Consider the following 18,715-nt stretch of genomic DNA (forward strand, 5'->3'; position numbering starts at 1 on the left):
AGTCACAATGTTGCGCACAATTAACTCTGAAGATTAAACACAGTGATACAGAGAAGGGTCATTTCAGCGGGGGTGAAGGAAGTATTCAGATACCGAATAAATGTTCAAATGCCGTATTACAAGTCCAAGTCCTGCATTCAAAGTCTTAAAAGCTCTTTCAGCTCGTGTACTTGTTTAGCAAAATGGCAGTGTCAGATATTCATCACAGGATTATTAATATTATTGTGCAACTATATCATATTAGTTAACTGGTCTGGGTGTAAGATTTGAGCAATGTGGTTGGGCAGTGTAATAAACAAAACTACAATGTTACATTTCTTTTGATAATTGAGTTCTTAAAACCTTATTTTATTGTGCATTACAAATATTTCACCCCATTTAAGAAAACTAGGCTCTAAACTAAAACTACTATTTCTAAGTACTGCTATTGAAACTAGAAATAGCGAGGCACTAAGCTGATTGCAAAAGAGATTCAATCAGGCTCAAATGTCCCAACACTGGACGAGACCCTCGACAACACAAAGGATGCAGTGATGATAACACACACATTCCCCCCTTTGTGAATCAAACGTCATGCACACAACTATCACACCGAGCCCATGCTGACAGATGGATAAGTTAACTGCTTCAGATACACATCAATAGAGGAGTACTTGTCCCAACTTGGCTCAGTGCAACCTGCATTGACAGAGATAATTAGGGGACTGAAAGAGCCAATTAAGAGGATTGGGAGGCTGGACAGGGGAGACATATTGCAGGACGTACGCACACATTGTGCAGCGTCTGGATAAAGGGGGGAACTTCAATTAAGAGTGAACACACTTCCAGAGGCTTGTTGCCTGTTCTTTTTTTCATTTTGTGCTCGGTAAAGCCCACAGCCCCCTTGTCACCCAGAATACTGATGAGGGGAAAGCACAGCTGCTGGTGCTCGACCCGCATATGCAATATGCACGTCCACAGATGTACAGAGAGAGGAGGAGATTGATGTGGGGGATTCAGTTTGGAATCACTAAGCACTGATTAGGCGGCACAACAGCTCAAGAGGGAGACATTTGGGCCGGATACATTTGTTTGGTTTCATGTAGATCTTATTGGTTAAATGGGTTTTAATGCAAAGAAAACAACTTCAGCATTATATTTTAGTTTTTCCCTTTTTTTGTCTTGATGCACTTTTGCCAACTTGCGTCCTGAAACTGCAGTGATGGCAAATGCATTTACTTAACATCTGCTGATTTCTGGCTCTCTTTCCACAACGCTCTTTACTTTTCACACCACATACATGTAGAAAAGACGGTTTTCTACGGTTGAAGCACAATTAACACAATCGCAGGCCTTGAGTGCGGATATCATGTGACTCATCTGTTTTAAAAATGTTTTGTCTTGTTCCCAGAGAAATCTCGCTCTGTCCCGTCTGCTTCACTAAATGTGTAAATCTGAAAATACGTACAAATGATGTCTGACATCATAAAGGCTATGACGTTGTACATAAGTCATATTAGTTCACCAATTGTGTGTCAAATCTGCAAACTCAAATCTCGTGCCCTGGTGTCACAGATGCGGCCTGCAGTGACACCACTGCATCACTGCCAAGAGGGATTTGTGAAGCTCAAAGCATTTGTAGTGCTTTGAGCATTTGTAGTTTTATCGTTTTTTGACGAGAGAGTATTTGCAGTAAACATGGTATGACCTAATATTGACGAACAACAAGATTACAGAGTAGTAAACAGATTGCCTAAAATATTTTGTTATAGTAACTTTCCTAATCTTGTTGTAGGAAGAATTATACAATGACAATTGTAAAGGCTTTCTATTTCTAATGAAAGCAGTTGGAATTTAACTAAGGACATTTACTCAAGCACTGTACTTAAATACTAATTTGAGTTACTTGTACTTTACTTGGTTCTTATCAGTTCAACCAGCGTTGTACTCCCCTACATTTAAGAGGGACATATAAGTGTTTTTTGATCATTATATTTATTTAATTACCCATTATGTAGCTATAGTAACTGCAAACAATTTTGTAAACAAAACATGCGAGAGCTTTTAAGTACTGCTTTGTTATATAGACTAAACTGCCCATCAGTGTAGCACAGCAGAAACAATCAGTTGATACATTGATTAGTTGACTGATTGAATTGTTTAAATCGTTTTCCATGGAACATTCAATTTTTTCCAGCTTTGATTTTTTTCATGATGTACATTTGTCGCTTTTTTTTCTCCAAATTTTTACAGCCCGGACAGCCAATCGATACTATCGAATCGAAACTATAATCAACTGATGAATCTATAATGAAAATTATCATTAGTTGTAGTCCAACACAAAATTAGCCAAACCAACTACAACCGTAAAGTGCTGTTTCCACCCTAAGACATGGGCAATTATTATCATATCATATAATAAAGTATATTTAATATTGTATTTATATATTTCAACGCATTAGGGACTTTTGATTATGATACATGAAGTATATTCTTCTAAATATTATGCGTTCAGACTTGTATTTAAGTAACATTTCCAGTACACTGACCTTTAGCACTCGGTCTTTAGCGTTGCCGTCCTTTATGGTCTTCTACAGCCACCGTAGATTCTCAAAGCCTGCAGAGAACGCTTTCTGGTTTAAAAACCTAAAAGACAGTAGTTTTATTTCATTTTAACTGCACATCCCTCCGCGTATACGTCTGTGATTACCTGCACACCAGAGAAGGGAAGTCAAATCACATCACGTGTGTGTGTGGTCGCCCCCCCCCTCCCGAAACCATGCAATAGGGTCAGAGTTCAGTACATACTGATGATGTCATCGTCTGAAGATGGCTGAAGGGTGAGCGTGAACTCGCAGAAGTACTTTTTAGTTTTACGAGATAATGTCGCCCAGAGCGCGGACACCTCGCACACGTCCCGTCCCTTCTCGTGTCGCACATCTCACCGTGAGCGGCGTAGTCGTTGAGTTCAGACGCGGAAGTCCACGGGCTTTCGGAATCAGTTCAGGAAGTGCGTTTGTTTACCAAAACATAGCCTGGCTAGCGTTAGCATAGCCCGTGCATCTATGCCGCGGAGCGGCGGAAATCGCGCCGCGACGGCCGGCGGGCTGCATGTGTGGTTTATGTTGACAGTGAGCGTACACGTGTAGCCGCGGCGACTACCCGAGCGGCTTGCTCGGTTCAATGAGCTCGTTTAGCGGTGATGGCTAACGCTCGCTAGCTCGTCTAGCTTGCTCGTCCCTGTGAGTGTGTGTAAGTTAGCTAAGGATACCTCGAGAACGTCAACAGCTGACAGTCGACGATGAGTGATTAGAAAGTCATTTAATCGGTGCCGTGGCGTTGTTGTGTCTGTGTTTTCCTCTGTCCCTTTGTTTCCTCTGGTGTTTTCGCTGTGTAAAGGAGCCAATGTCTAACTGTGTGTGTGTGTGTGTGTGTGTGTGTGTGTGTGTGTGCTCACAGAGAAGGCTGGTGGGGAGGCTGGCTGCAGCAGAGCTTCCAGGCCGTCAAAGAGAAGGTAATCCACGTATGCATCGTGGGAATGGCTGTTCCTCATTCTATCTGCAGCAGCCACTGAAGCATGGGTGAACAACCAGTACAGACTAAAGAGGCAAACAAAGAAAGCCCAACATCATCGCAAAGAGCAGCATCTATCCCAAAAGTCCTCCTTTGTAGGGTTCAGTGTTTCCCATTAGGATTTTGAGAAAGTATGAAGGACATTTTGGACATTTCAAGGTTAAATCCATCGATCTGGTGAACTTTGCTAGCGATTTAGTAGGCGAGATCTGTACGAACGCTATGCCCTTGTAAGCGATTGTGTGCTGTAGTAAAGAATTTAATCGTAACCACAAAGGATATGAATGATGATCACCACCATTCATATCCTTACAACCTATGTGTTGTATGACACTGAACTCCAACCTCTATACATTACAAAAAAGGGGGGAAAGTAGTTTCTGTTGAAAATATCATTCTTTGCATAAAAACCAATAACAGCAAAGGACAATCAACTGTACAATGAACATAAATAGTGAATTTGATACCTGCAGGAAAAGTGGCAATTTGTATTAGATTATGAAGAGATTATTTCCAGAGGATATTTCAATGTATCAGATGAGTTTTCCTCATATGTTTAAGACCATAATGCTTCTGTAGTATGATTTTCATTTAATTTATACAATCATACGTATGTTTTGTTTTCTGCAAAGAAATTAAGTTAGTTTCCAGACATTTATATATTTGATATAAAAGGGCAGCAGAAAGTCTATTGTCCACATCTTCTTGCTAATCTTGTTGGTTTCTTAATAGGCCAAGAAATCCGTCAGTCAGTCATATCTCGAGAACCGTTCGTCTTATCAGCCTTACACTTGGCATGTGTTGTTTAGGGCCCAGGAAATTGCAGTGTTGCTGTTGGACATGTGTTACGTTCAGTATTGATACATTTTGAATAAACAGTTGACCAGCCCCTCAGCTGGGATTCGTCACCGCAAGAGATGTTGAAAATACAACAGCTGCACGTTCACGACGACGGCGACAACAACTGATTCTCCAGTTCAGGGTTCCGTGTACTGAGTAGAGCTACACGAAACAGGTTTTTTTTTACTTACAATGTGAGGGAGCAGTGCAGGGCTGAGTGAAAGACTGAGAGCTGCTCTGCTGAAGTAACGGGGCGAAACGCACACATTAGAGTGATGTAAAAAGAAAATATCTGAAGACGAGAAAAAACGGCAGCACCAGTTGGTTTGCCACTGCTGCGCTAAAGCATTCAAACTATTTTCAATTGATGTTTGTCACAGGATTGTTCAGTCATTCCAACAGCTACCCTACTTTTTCAAAATGTGCTGACAACATACTGCTGTGGTCCACAAAAATGTCAGTAAGACTCTCGCAGCATTGCAGTTAGAATAAGTTGAGGTTGCTGTGCCCGCTGAAATCCTTATCTTTTTATATTGATGCTATTTTTTTGAAGTATCAAAGGAAGTGAGGAAGTATTTCTTGTTTTATTTCTGTGTAATATTTCTTATCTACGTACATGTCTAATGACTCAAGAATTTCCCAGTGGAGATGATGAAGTCAAATCTAGATTTTGATCTTGATCACTCGACTCTCTTCTTCACAGTCGACTGAGGCCTTAGAATTCATAAAGCGAGACCTGACGGAGTTCTCCACCGTGGTGCAGCATGACACAGCCTGCTCCATCGTGGCCACCGCCACTGCTGTCAAAAACAAACTTGCAGTAAGTCGCAGCCTTGAGCCGGGTCACTGTTATTTCCTGACAGTGTTACTGTGAAACGCGCTTTAGGTTCATGAAAAGCTTTTAAAAAATTAAATATATTATTATTATTAACCTGTATATCGTGTCGCCTCCCAGGTGGAAGGCTCCTCAGAGACCACAGAAAAGGTGAAGAAGAGCCTCTCTAGTTTCTTGGGGGTCATATCGGACACACTCGCCCCACCCCCCGATAAAACCATCGACTGCGATGTCATCACTCTGGTGGCAACACCAGCGGGAACCACAGAGATTTACGACAGTTCCAAGGTAACATGGACGTCAGAGTAACCGGTGTCTGTGACCATGGACGGGACCACTGAATGATCAGACAACCGGAGTTTACTGACCTTGTGCTCTTAAAGGGGCTGTAAGCGATTTTGTAGAAAGCTTGTCTCTCTCTTTGTTGTTGTTCATGATTTTACTGTACTGGTCAGGTATGGGGGACCGACACTCCAAAACCCCTGAGTCTTGCCGTTTGTCGTTAGCTCGTCTCTGATGTTTACAAACCGCACACACAGTGTTTGGTCCGCACCATTTTTTTTTTGCTTTCAATTTACAGAGCCAGGTCTGAGCCGAAAAAACTGAAAAAACTCTTCTTTTACGGCGAACACAGTGTTCCATGAGTAAATATTTGCAGATTTTTACAAAGAGTGTATTGGATTAAAAACGCTTACTGCCCCTTTAACTTTGTGTGATTAACAAGTGGATTGAGAAACCTAATGGGTTTATTCCCTTAAAAAATTGTCAACAATGTGTGCTTTTGTTGTAAGAGGCTGCAAGACTAAGAAAGTTGGCCCATGATGAACTTCAAAAAAAAAAAAATACGACAACCTCAGCTAAACATCTGTTTTCCCCTCAGGCACGTCTCTACAGTTTGCAGGCCGACCCTGCTACATACTGCAATGAGCCCGATGGTAAGACAGCACTTAGTTAAGTGCTTGGCAGATGCAGACACTGTTTAGTATTCTTAGCTTTTTATGTTGTCACTTAATTATCTATCTTTTTCTTGCTCTATTTTCTTGTTTCTTGTTTCTGCTGCAGTGACACGTGGATCTCATCTGAAATTAAAAGTTTAAAATCAGGATTAAACAGGCTTTTAATGTTACTAAGCAATTTGCTTATTAGCCAGAACACAAGATTTCTGTCATATCTCACTATTTAACTCAGCAAAATAAAGGCCATTCAGTTGTGTGATACGTGGTAATCGTGAGATGGGTGTGCGCTTAACCGTTGACTCATTTCTGTGCTGTTATTTTTGTCCAGGGCCACCGGAGCAGTTTGACAACTGGCAGTTCAGATTCAGTTTGGAAGACAAGAAGGGAGAAATCTCAGAGCTTCTGGTCAACAGCCCCTCCATACGAGCCCTTTACACCAAAATGGTATCTGTTGTTGCCCTTTGTCAACACTTTATGTGACCCTGCTTAGCCTCTTGTATCATTTTAAATTGATCAACCAGATAAGGACAGTTTTTGGTTTTGTTTTTCCTTTTCTTTATCCTCAGGTGCCAGCAGCTGTACCCCATTCTGAATTTTGGCAGAGGTATTTCTACAAAGTCTTCCAGTTGGACCAGGTAATCTGTGCTTTATAATCGCTGACTAATCCCCCTTATGCCAAGCATCCTTTCACCCTAGGCTTAGTTGTAGTCTCTGGTGCCACCTGCTGACCGGTTCTAGAGCTACTTTGTATTATTTATTTTCAGGGCATGGTCATGATGCAGGATTGTTCCTGCCTTAAAATAAGGACACGATGTTGGCTTCATTTGTAACCTGTTGATCTGTTTTAAGCAGGAAAAAAAATATCCACTGATGCCAGTCTGTCTGCTGTGCATTTACAAACCATTGGTTTTAAGATTATATGATAAAATGACGCTTCAATTGAAAAAAAAAAAAATGGCAAAGTTTAAAAGTGTTAACAAGGTTCTAGGCAACAAGATATACAACATTTTACAGACCTTTTTTGTGTTAAACCCGAGCATATATTGATCTTTCAATCCTGAATGCATCATATTATGGATTTTCACCCAGTGTGAGTGAGATGAAGATTTCATTTGGAGGCTGAAGTCTGTGGTGGTGTCGTTTCATTGCATTAATACGATTGAATTTCTAACATACAGTTTCTGTGCAGAAGTGTTAGACGCTGTTAGTAAAGTCCAAATAGTTTGTCAATCAATTCATTTCTTACAGGCAGTCAAACGGAAAACCTATCATTTGTGCTCTTCACAGTAGGTCTATATTTGCTGTGAACAGCACCAGTTTTCCAAGGTGCACTCGTGCCGCAGTTTTTTTTCGTCTTTTTTTTCTGTCTTGTGATCCCACACTGACTCCATGATGTTGAGATCAGGGCCATGTGGGGGGCCACGCCATCTGTAGCAGGACTCGTGGCTCTTCTTGTCCCCGAAGATAGTTCTGCATGACTCTGGCTGTATGTGTTTTTGCTTGTTGTTTGATCTCTTGAATCTGAAGTGCGTAAAGCTTTGAATTTAACATTTGTTTTAACAAGGAAAGCAAATGAAACAAATTTGTTGCATTACAAAGTTAACCCCCAAAAATGGGCGATGCACAAATAAAAGTTCTTGCATTATTGCAGATGTTAAAACTTCACTCTTGATTGTTTCTTCTAGGAGGAGACAAGGAGAGTGGCACTGAAGCAGAGAGCAGAACAGGCCACGCACACAGAGACCCTGGGCTGGGAGGAGGAAGAGGAGGGTATGTTATGTCTCAGTTAATTCATTAACAATAAACTGATAGATCAACGGCAAATCATTCACTCATGCTTGCCTGTCTGATATTCTTGCTTTTCCTGTCAGATGACTTCCTTGGCGCATCACCATCATCATCGTCTCAACTCAACTTCACGCCTCCCCTGGACGACACCTCGGCCCGGCTGGCCACGACCCCGACAGCCCCCGCAGGAGCGACTCTGCTGAGTCCCATCTCGACTCCAAGCGAAGAGCGCAACACCACACTCTCAGTCAGCAGCGACAGCGTGAGCCTGCCGACGCAGGTGGAAGTGCGGCCAGGGCCCACTTCCCCGGAGCTGGCCAAATCACCGACCGGGGCTGTTTCGGAAGATGTCACAGACAAGACGCAAGGAAAGCGGAAGCCTGGAAAGAGTGACTTGCCTCCCGAGGCTCGAGTGGGGGCTGCGACCCAGCCAGAGGTCGCCGTCGGTGAGGCGTCGGCGAGGACCCCTGCTTCCAAACCTGAGCCGGCGAAGGAGGAGGTGCCACAGGACCTGAGAGTGTTTGAGCTGAACTCTGACAGCGGGAAGTCTACGCCATCTAACAATGGCAAGAAAGGTACAATAACCTGACGGCCCTTTTTCTGTCCGCAGTGAGATTCTTCCCGTTCTGCTTTGGGGTACAGGATTAAGCTCAGTGATATGATTATGAAATAATAGGCTTAGAAGAAGCAGGAGTGTGAATGTCAACGGCACGTGTCTTTCCTCCCTCCAGGGTCCAGCACCGATGTGAGCGAGGACTGGGAGAAAGACTTTGACCTGGACATGACCGAGGAAGAAGTCCAACTGGCACTCTCTAAAATAGAAGGCTCCGGAGAGGTTAGTGGAAAACTGTTACTTCAAACATTAAGTTAATATGTAAAAAATGTTAACAAACCCCCCCTTCCCTTGCCAGCAGCTGGATGAAGACTGGGAGAACTGGGAGTAAGAGCCCCCTCAACTGGAATTCTGTTCCGCCATCAAAGCTTGTTCCCGGCAGACGAACCATGCTTAACGTGTTTTAACTCTTTGTCCACACTGTCACCATGTCATGATTGTCAGTAGGGGATTTTTTTCCCGGCGGGTATGGACCATATTGGTAAACCTGTTGAAAAGAGCAGCGGGGGGAGACCAAGGCAATAAGAATTAGACGGCTCCGTTGGCTAGCGAGGGTAACGACTCGGGCCGTGGCCATTTCTCGGAGTTACTTCTGACTCAGAGCCTGCAACGAAATTGACAGAGGTCGTGATCATTCTGACCCTTAGAGCTTAAGGACTCGCGGGGATGAGTCAGAACGTGAGATGATCCACGGCAGCCGAGGAGGAGCTGTTTTTCCCTTTTTTTTTCTTTATGCCATTAAATACATCACATATGTTGCGAGTGCTTCTCGAGTTGGGTCATGACTTAACTGCAGGCTGCACAATAGCCATAAACTGTAATGCTGCTTCAAACTTTTCTAAGTGTTTTGTCGGAACGACGGTGACTCGATTCTACCAGTGCCCACTATTCTTTTCTCATTTTTCTTTCTTTCTCGTCTTTATTATACAAGTGAGACTTCAAAATGGGGGAGGGAAAGATATTTTGGCCTTCATTCACCGAACGCTTTTCATTTTGGATTCACTCCCAACTCTAGATATATGGCCTTGTAAAACACACAGTAGTGTGGTAATGGTATCCAAATGTTTTTTTTTTTTTAAATCAGTCATCTGAAACACAACCAGCTAATGTTTCAACATTAGTTCCCCCCCCCCCATGTCATACCGTGATTGATTTAAATATATGAGCTTGTTACTGTCACTTTTAAATGTCACATCTGTCTTATTCGGGGAGAGGGGAATTTATCACTTGTCAGGCACGAGGGGAGAAGGTGTATTTGACTTAATGGAAATAAAATTTTAAACTGGTCCTGGTGACATGACATGAACAGATAGTAGCGTCTACGTTATTATTTACACGGATAGGAGAAAATATGTCGCATTTTAAGTTTCTCTTGTCGACTCACGTTAGGAACAAAACAACTCAGCAGGCAGTGAGCCACGTAGAGGAGCGAGCCACGTGAGCGCACTCCATGCTTTTATGATTTCCTTTTCCATCATCTGCAATGTAGCTGAGAAAAAAAGCCTAGAGCTCTAGAGGTGTAATATTTATACTAAAATAAATGCTTGATTATTGTATTATGTGCATTGGATTGCATGTCTGTACAATAACATTATGCAAAACATTGTGCAGATAGTTGCTGTTAAGTTGTATGATTTTTTTGGTCAAGACTTTGGCTTTTCTGTTCTGACAATGTGTAGCATGTCTGTACTTCTCAGCTGTGTATTTTCCTTCAGATTCACACTATGGACTAATCAAATCTGTTCAGCACACATCTTGTTTTCAGAGCTGTGTTTTTTTTGTTCTTTTTTTAAGTCAAGTATTTCACTCTATTTTTCAAATGATCGTTGTCATTAAAGGATTCATGGCTAAAGAGGAAAAACCAGTCTGGTGCTTTTTCAAGCCGACTAGGCCACAGGAGACTTATAATTAAGTATCTTCAATTGCAGTGTGAGCAGTGCACAGGAAATCACCACTCATGCCAAAAGTGTTTGCCCATACCACCACCTAATGGGTGCTCGGCAACCGGGCTGTTTGTCTACCGTGTAGAAACAACACGACCACGGAAGAAAAAGAAAGAAAAAAAAAAAGTGGAATGTCACAATGAAAAACTTAAAAAGATTTTGTTTTTTCTAAACTGATTTGAGAACCATTAAAATAACGCGCAGTGAGGACGAAAGAGCTCTCTGAGGTTGGGGAGTTAACGGGAGTGCTACAAACAAAAGAGTCACATGTACAGTTGAGGATTCAATGTATACCCTTTGTTTTCAGTATTTAATATGAATTCATGATAGTGTATGAATCCACAGTTTGACTAACTCTATACTCCGTTGTAATGATGAAACATTTAAACCCTTAACATATTCTTTCCCCCCATAAGTATATTTGGTCAGAAAGACTGGAAAGAGCTCCCAGTTTCAAATAGTCTGATTGTAGTAAACATGCAATATTCTGTATCAACTTTTTCAGCTCACACCGAGTGAAGTATTAAAACCCCCCAAAACCGTTCCTTTTTCATTGCTAAACCATATCCTCACATGGAAATAGTTGAGTCCGACATTCCGCCAAAATGTTGGTCTCTTTGGAACCGTTGGGATGACCACCAGAGGCTGGTGAGGTTTGGAGAAAATTCTAATGCTTTATGTCCAAGATTCTTTTGGGAACATTTGTTTGCAAAAGTGCCTGCATCTGAAAATGTGTTAGGAAGACTGCGGTGCAAGGGACGGGCCACCTAGTGGCGCTGTTGCTCCATTGAGGCTGCTCCGGTCACAACCTGCCACTCCTTTTCTTTCAGCTGCAGCATCCATCTCGCAGACACTGGCCACACTGGTCTCCCTCACACACTATTGTTCATCTGGCAGCAGCATCGATGGCATTTTTCAGCAGTTTTCTCTCATTTATCCACACAGGGTCTCTCTTCATCTGCCTTGACGGGATGCCTCGGGTGAAGAAGTCACCGACATGTGGATGTGGTGGCATCAGCCGGGCTAGTGTGGGTCACAGTGTCGGGACACCTGCACAGCGTGCCGCCCGTACAGATGGCCACTGTGCCTACGCACACAGCCGCGATGGTGTATGGCGGGCGTGGTCATGGGCTGCACTGATGACAATACAGAAGGTGTAGTTATTGTGATGCATGGCCATCAGTCTGTTCCTCCCAATGTCAGGACCAGCACCGCAGCAGCAGCACAAAGGACAACTCATATTAGAGGCCAATCTCGTGATGTACTCTTAGAAATTTCATGAGACTGAAAAAAACTGAACCTTGAACTCCTACTAGTACTCCTGTTAGAGTATATTGGTGGATATAATCCAAACAAAAAAAACATTAACAGATATAATAAACACAATGGCAGATGTGTTTTGTGGCTTTGATTACAGTTTCCTCCCAAGGACAAAAATGATCTCAGGTACGACTTCGATTCACATTCAGCTGCTTATCCATTGAATAGAATTACCGCTCCTTTTATTCTGGAATCCGCGCCCTCTCACCCACATGCTAATGGCTTGCGCATATGCTGCCTCGAGCGGACCCCGAATAACAGACACCATATACATTACATTCATTCTTACTCTGTTCCCACTCGGAGGCCTTAGTCAGCAGAAGGGCTGTAAAGGAATTTCCTGTCGAAGCCCACCGCTCCCTGGGCCTGGTGCTCTGTGTGTTTGTGTGTGTGTGTGTGTGTGTGTGTGTACATTACCACCGGCTCTCACTCACCAATGTCATGTACAGATCATTTCACCTAAGACAGACAATGAGAGGGGGGGGGGACGCCAAATCAGACTGTGGGAGAGAGATTCGTCCCTCCTGAGTATCTCTCTGCAGCGTCTACCCCCACCACCCCTCCCCCTCCCCCTTCCCCTCGTAATCCATCCTTGACCAAACGCTTCCTCCTTCTCTTTTTCGCCTCGGAGACTTTCTCCCTCCAGTCCTGCTCCACACATGCGTATACTGTGATCGATGCAAAGGGAATCGCACACACATGCACCTCTGTATGTGTGTCTGAGAGACGCACAGGGAGTCAGGATGAGGTCATTGCATTGAGAACGAGTATTATCCTCGGCACCCTAAAGGGAGAAACCCTGTAACCCCTCTGCCTTTCAATAAGCACAAAAGACTCCCTTTGAGGGAGCAGGCAAACTCTTATGGAATGTGTTACCAGGGTTTTCTATAATGACTGGCCTCCGAATTCACACCCGCTTCTTGTGTGTGTGTGTCTGTGTGTGTGTGTGTGTGTCGGGGGGGGGGGGGTCTGGGGGGGCATGAGTTAAAGTCTGTGTATTTCGTTCGACGTCAGTACCACATTTTGTGACTAAAATGTTTTGAAATTGTACTTCAGTTGTGCTGACACTTAGTTATACTTCTTTGTCCGACAGGAACTGACATCTGCATGTCCAACATAGTTTCCATCCTGCCACGAAGAAAGACAAAATACAGCCAGCGGGCCTAAGGACTGATCCGTGTGGGGGGAAAGAGGGGAAGAAAAAAAGAAAAGAAAAAACACAAAAACCTCTAAAGGACTCTTGAGATGCCTCCGGATTTTTCCATGACAAGCCAATCGCCTTTCCCAATGTCGAGCGGTGGGAACTGGCCACTTTGTTTGTATGAAGCGGTGTCTGGGAGGAATGCAGGGTTTTCGTCGGGGAGGGGAATGGCAGGGGGGGAGAAAGCATGATAACTCCCACTCCATTCAGATTTACGGTCAAGACAGAGGGGCTCCTCTGGATGCATGTCAGGGGACTAGTAGAGCGCCGCCCCTCCACTCCAGGCCTGCCAAAGCAAATGTTTGGTCGAACAAGCTCTCGCATATTCTTTACATCCGTCTCTGTCTTTCTCCTCTGTGTGTTTCTCTCTCTCTCTCTCTCTCTGCCGTCGTATGGGAAAGTGAGCAGCAGTCGTCCCGTGAAGTTCTCGTACAGCACATTCGTGTCTATATTTCAATCTGCACTTTGTGTGAACAGGAGCTGCAACGGGAGATGGTTCCGAGTTCAGAACGTGATAAGAGTTGGCCGCGATGACCGAAGTCTGAGTCCGCACGCGAGATGTGGATTGGCCGAGCTCGGGGGTTGGAAGAGCCTTGCTTTTGTAAAAGAGCAACCGGCACAGTTTCCGCTCCCGTCAAAGCAACAGTTTGACATTCATGGAAGCCACTCTTGTGTCTGCGTTGTACAGCTATACAGCCATACAGCCAAAGGTCAGTCAGCTTAGCTGAGCATAAAGAGCGGACATAGGCCGAAAAGGCCAACCTGGCTCTGTCAGAAGCCTGTTTTATACGTCAGCGCAGGATCCCATGAGCAAATCAGCTTGTTTCCCCGTGGGACAGATTTGAAAAAAGAAGAAAAAAAGTTTTGTCACAATCGAAGCCTCCGAGGCCGAGGCACTTGAACTTGAAGCCTATTGTCCTTTCCTGCCGTTCAGATAGGATGTCTGAATCACGTAGGGCACAACAGATGCAACATTTGATTCCTTCTTGGTTTTGTTATCTGCGTGATAAGTTTAAACTCGTGTGTTTAATCCCAGTGTTTATGCATGTGCTGTTTCAATGTCTTTTAATCTCTTTCAAAACGTCTTCCTCCGGGATGGGCCCAGCGGACGCGGTCGCACACACAGAGCTCCGACTCAGCTGTGACCGTCTCGACGAATCTTCTAACAGCTGGACCCGCCGCTCTGAATGTCATGTTCCCCTCCGTCCCTTGATTCTCCCCTCCACCCCCCCCAACCCCCCTCTTTTCATTGGTGTCCCATTCATTCTCTCATTTCATTTATTCTCAGTCTTCTCTGCTGCTCCAGAATCAGGACACCGGCAGACCCATTCATCGGCCCATTCATCTCTCTGTGTCTCCGTCTTTCTCCCTCTCTCACGGGTCTAATCAGAGGACCACACACTCCCCCCTATCATCTGATGCCTGGTAATTCAAGGTGAGATGGCTTTAGCGTCGGAGCGGAGGCGAGGCTGAACCGAGTTTGACTGTTGTGCAGCCATGCAAATTAGCCTGTCAAAACGTCATGGTACAGTCTGCATTATTCTAGGAATAAAAGTCGACACCGGCGAGCCAGTTACATAAATCTGCCCTGTAAATTATAGCATCCGAAAGGGAAACTGCTGCAGAAGGCTCCCTTGGGAAGGTGCGATGGGTCCGCTGAGGACTTCTGAGGGACTAAGTTTATTGGTCTAAAATGGACCATACCTCTCATTCTGTTACTACAGATTTTTCGCCCCATTTTTCAAAAAAACCCAATGTGTTTTTGCTGTTCTCTGTCATTGGTTTCGGGGTGCGGTTGTCTTTCTACCGATTAGCCAAGGCTGTGGTTGTTGGGCTGATGTATGTCGGTTAGTCCGAGTCATATCTCAATTAATAATCCCACTGGACCATTTCTTTGTTGGGAGCAGTCATTTCCTAAATTCTCTCTCCTGGAACTGGGCAACTGGCAAGGGCGTTGCAACGGGGTAAACAGGGTAAGGGTCCCGCACTGAGCTGAGAAGGGGGGCAACCCGAGAGCGGCAGATAGCGTTAGTCCACAGCAACAACAATTTTGTGAGAGCCCCCTAAGATTCTATGATCGGTTATGTACAGGAGACTGCAATGACACAATGGCTGGAAAACGCCCAACGAGACCCCATGCCACAAGCTTCCTGCCAAAAGCGTCTTATTGCATGTGGATGATGTGCCTGGGATGTTGGTTGGGGTTTGCACTTAAAGGGATAGTTCAGTGATTTTGAAGTGGGGTTGCATGAGTTACTAGTTAATGTCCCCTTATGGAGATGGTGATCAGCAATGTCATTTTACAGAGTTTGGAGGAGAAGTGGAAGAAGCGAAAAGTCGGAGTCCCACTGTTGCAGAGGGGACCACCGAAAAACATCTTTTTCGCCACATTTGCTCACCAAAAAAAACCATCAGTTCAATGCAAATTGTGGTTTGATACCACGTGTTTTTTCTTGAAGGGGCAAAGTCGCTTGAGACATTCCTGACAACTGGTGCCGACCACCTGTGATGACGTCAGCCGGATGCAAGCAGTAGATTCAAATTTAGTGTACAGGCCTGAGTGATATCAATCCTCTCATCTAACTCTCGGCAAGAAAGAGAATGAGTGTGGGGGGTTTCTGTTGCAACTGCTGGATTGATTACAATTTAAACATGGTTCAGACACTCAGTTTCCCTCATCAGGAAGAATAATAAACACCTTGACTATTCCTTAACTTTTCATCTGGGGCCACCAATGGGTCAAAATTCCAATTTGTCCAATAAAGAATGCCTCACGAAATAATTAATGATTTGCAAATGTTAGAATGCCAACACGCTGAGCCACTGTACCCGCTAAACAACAGTGAGCGAATCACTTTTAACACAGGCGCCATCTGCAGGAGGCAGATCAGAAACTCCTTTCTCAGGACTCTAACTCTAACTGGCACAACATGATGGCAAGTGGCCACCAGGACTTCATTACATCTGCTGTCTGGAGTGGATAATGCATCTGTCCTCTGGCAAGCACGCCAAACAGCAGCAAATGTGTAGAAAAGAGAGGGAGAAAGAGAGAGAGAGAGAATCTACGAGGTGTGTGTGTGTGTGTGTGTGTGTGTGTGTGTGTGTGTGTGTGTGTGTGTTTGTGTGAGAAGAAAGCGGGCCAGAGGGTCCTGGGCTAATCCTAATCCCAGCCTGCAATTGAGTCCAATGTCAACCTATGTTGAAGGTCATTTCTAGGTCTGGGCTTAGCTTGGGGAAAGAAAAAAAAAAAAAGGTGAAGGGCCCTGTCTGTCTCCACGCTGCTGCTGCTGCTGCTGCTGCTGCCGCTGGTCAGACAAACCTGCTGATCCTGGCACGGCAGCCGGCGGCCCCTGGGGACCTCTCCTCCTCCACCGTCCCAATCCAGGGGATCCGATTGACAGTGTGAGAGTGCCATCTGCCCCGCGACAAGATTACACAGTGCACTGGGCCAAGAAATCCTGCGGCACAGCAGATTAAATATGAAATATAGGGCAGGAATAGTTGTGCTCCCGCATGTCTCCATTTAGTTGTGCCATGTCACCCCTCCACATTCACGCCACTGCAAGCTTTGATTGGGAATCTTCTATATTTGCAGTCGGTCAGCTTTTTATTTGACTGTGATTTTGTGTGAACTAAATGTGTGAATCCTGCAGACCAGTACAGCTCATCCTCCGCGCTTCACGAACTATCGAATGCCGCCAAATTCCCGCCTGTCCACTGTTTATTAACTCAACTCACGATTTGATATCCTCCAAGAGACGGGGGAAAAAATTGATCAGCTCAACAGAAAACTGACAGCGAGCAAAAGACAACCGCTTAGTCTGAAAATGGTTACTATGGAAACTGTTCCTTTCCTTCCTCTCCACTGGTCCATTTGGAGTCACACGTTTTTTGTGTGTAACAGTGGGTACAAGTTAGCACCACCCACTGCCCTGTATTCTTTCCTTCAGCCCTGGAGCGATCGCTCGCTCGCTCTATTGAAACAATTATTACTGAGAATCTGGAGAGGTTCTGTATAAGTTCAGTCAATGCGAGGACTCACTCTGCTCCCTCTGTCTCCTTTCATAAAAGAAAAGGAAGCCCCATCAGTCTTTGGATGCAACCTTAGAAATCGTTCGTGGGGCACCAATCGGGGCCAATTCAAAGCAGGCCAACGGTCATCAACAACGACGGTTTTTTGTGTGTTTCTGTTCCCGATTGTGTGAATGAGAGCGTTCGTCAGGCTCTGAATGTGCCCGGAGAGGAACCGTGGAAGGAGGGAGGTGTCACCTCTTGGCTGCCTTAGAAAGGACTTTCTTCACTTGGCTTGAAACAATCCAGATCCGCGCAACCGTAACCCTCGCAGACCGAGCTCGGCACATAGCTGCGGTTGGTGCAGTGTGTGCGTGGGTGTGTGCGTGGGTGTGTGGGTGTGTGGGTGTGTGTGTGTGTGTGTGTGTGTGTGCATGCTTTTCGTCAGCTAACGTCTCATACCTGATGAGTGAGCGAATCTCATCTGCTCACATTTTCATTCTGTGGTTTCTTTGACCACTTCGTGGTGCTGGTCCCTTGACCTGGTTCCTTCCACCGGCCACAATGATCTTTAATCATCCGTTTGTTTGTTTATTAATGTCTGTATTACATATTATTGTCTTCCCTTCCAGCTTTCTCTGCCTATTTTAGTCCTCGCTTTGAGCCCCTACTCCAAGAAAACAACCCGACCCCCCTCCTCCTCCCAGCCTGCTCCTCGCTACCTCTGGCTCATTATGGTTCTGGATGCCAAGATGTTTTCACTGAGTGTCCATTTGTGGATTACTCACCAAGAAATCATGTGGCACAATTGAATTACCAGCGGTTACAGAGGCTTCACTTGCTGCTCAGGCATTCGGAGAATGCTCTTTTTAACCAGCCAATCACAGCCAAAATGCCCATGACCCCGGCGCACAAAGAGACCCTTCTCCATTGCCCCTCGTTGCCCCCGAGGCACTGCTGCGAATGCCTGCGTTTTTTGTCAGCTCCTAGAGATGTCCTTCCTACACGACAGGAGAAGCTAACACATCCGAGAGAAAGTTATGCAGAGAGCCCAGACAATGTGATATGGCTCCCATTACTTTTTACGATACTACATTTTCAGTTTAGTACATTCAGTGATGAATCTCAGGTTGTTTTCTCAATCCCCCCCTTTTCTTTACAGTTACAGGATGCAGATGTTCAGTCTGATTTGACTTGCAGCTCTGCATATAAAAATGCACTGCACATATTCAGAGGGTACCAAATGATGTCCGCATTGAAGGAGTATTGCTCAAGGTACGTTTCACACCTTGTGTGTCCAGCTCGCTGTATAAAAAAGAAAGAAAGTGATTTGTTCTGTCTCGGCCCATGTCCCATCCTCATTTTTGTGGCAATCTGTTCAGTGGTTTATCAAAATCCTGTTGACAAACCAACCAACCAATGGACAGGGGTGAAAAACGTAAACGTAAGAGTGTATACCTCTACCAAGGCTAACACCCTATCTCACCTTGTTTAACCTAAAAAAAAAATCCTCTCCATTTATTTGGATCCACTCCTAAAATGTAATGGGTTCTTCCTTGGGTCATGCCCCACCGCCTCCACCCAATTTCACGAATATCAGTTCAGTGGTTTTTGCATAATCCTGCTATCTAACAAACAAACAGACAGACAGACAAA

The 18,715-nt window shown here is 44.7% G+C and overlaps 2 protein-coding genes across 3 annotated transcripts in view; one reads left to right on the forward strand and one right to left on the reverse strand.

Annotated features, from left to right (window-relative positions):
- fndc5a (fibronectin type III domain containing 5a) overlaps positions 1-2,914 on the reverse strand; it is a 75,907-nt gene extending 72,993 nt beyond the window's left edge. The window contains exons 1-2 of the mRNA XM_047337654.1: positions 2,690-2,914; positions 2,529-2,596 (exon numbers count right to left, since the gene is read on the reverse strand). The gene's annotated coding sequence lies outside the window, so the exon portion shown is untranslated. The remainder of the gene's footprint in view (positions 1-2,528; positions 2,597-2,689) is intronic.
- On the forward strand, positions 2,698-10,445 carry bsdc1 (BSD domain containing 1). Of its 2 annotated transcripts, none has more exons than XM_035610131.2 (11): positions 2,698-2,819; positions 3,439-3,493; positions 5,096-5,212; positions 5,348-5,515; positions 6,108-6,162; positions 6,512-6,627; positions 6,750-6,818; positions 7,869-7,953; positions 8,055-8,546; positions 8,703-8,806; positions 8,886-10,445. In XM_035610131.2, the coding sequence occupies exons 1-11, from the start codon at positions 2,809-2,811 to the stop codon at positions 8,913-8,915; spliced, it is 1,302 nt and encodes a 433-aa protein (XP_035466024.2). In that variant the 5' UTR covers positions 2,698-2,808; the 3' UTR covers positions 8,916-10,445. The 2 variants fall into 2 exon arrangements, with proteins under 2 accessions (XP_035466024.2, XP_035466023.2); XM_035610130.2 differs by having other exon boundaries at positions 2,701-2,819; positions 8,883-10,445.
- Positions 10,446-18,715: the final 8,270 nt, after the last annotated feature.

This window comes from Scophthalmus maximus, chromosome 15 (genome assembly GCF_022379125.1).
Source record: "Scophthalmus maximus strain ysfricsl-2021 chromosome 15, ASM2237912v1, whole genome shotgun sequence".
Lineage (NCBI taxonomy): Eukaryota > Metazoa > Chordata > Actinopteri > Pleuronectiformes > Scophthalmidae > Scophthalmus > Scophthalmus maximus.

Bases quoted from the DNA above. Each gene is read 5' to 3' on its own strand.
- bsdc1 (XM_035610130.2), top strand. The intron at 3,494-5,095 runs GTAATCCACGTA...TCTTCTTCACAG, and splicing joins TCCAGGCCGTCAAAGAGAAG to TCGACTGAGGCCTTAGAATT. The intron at 6,163-6,511 runs GTAAGACAGCAC...ATTTTTGTCCAG, and splicing joins ATACTGCAATGAGCCCGATG to GGCCACCGGAGCAGTTTGAC.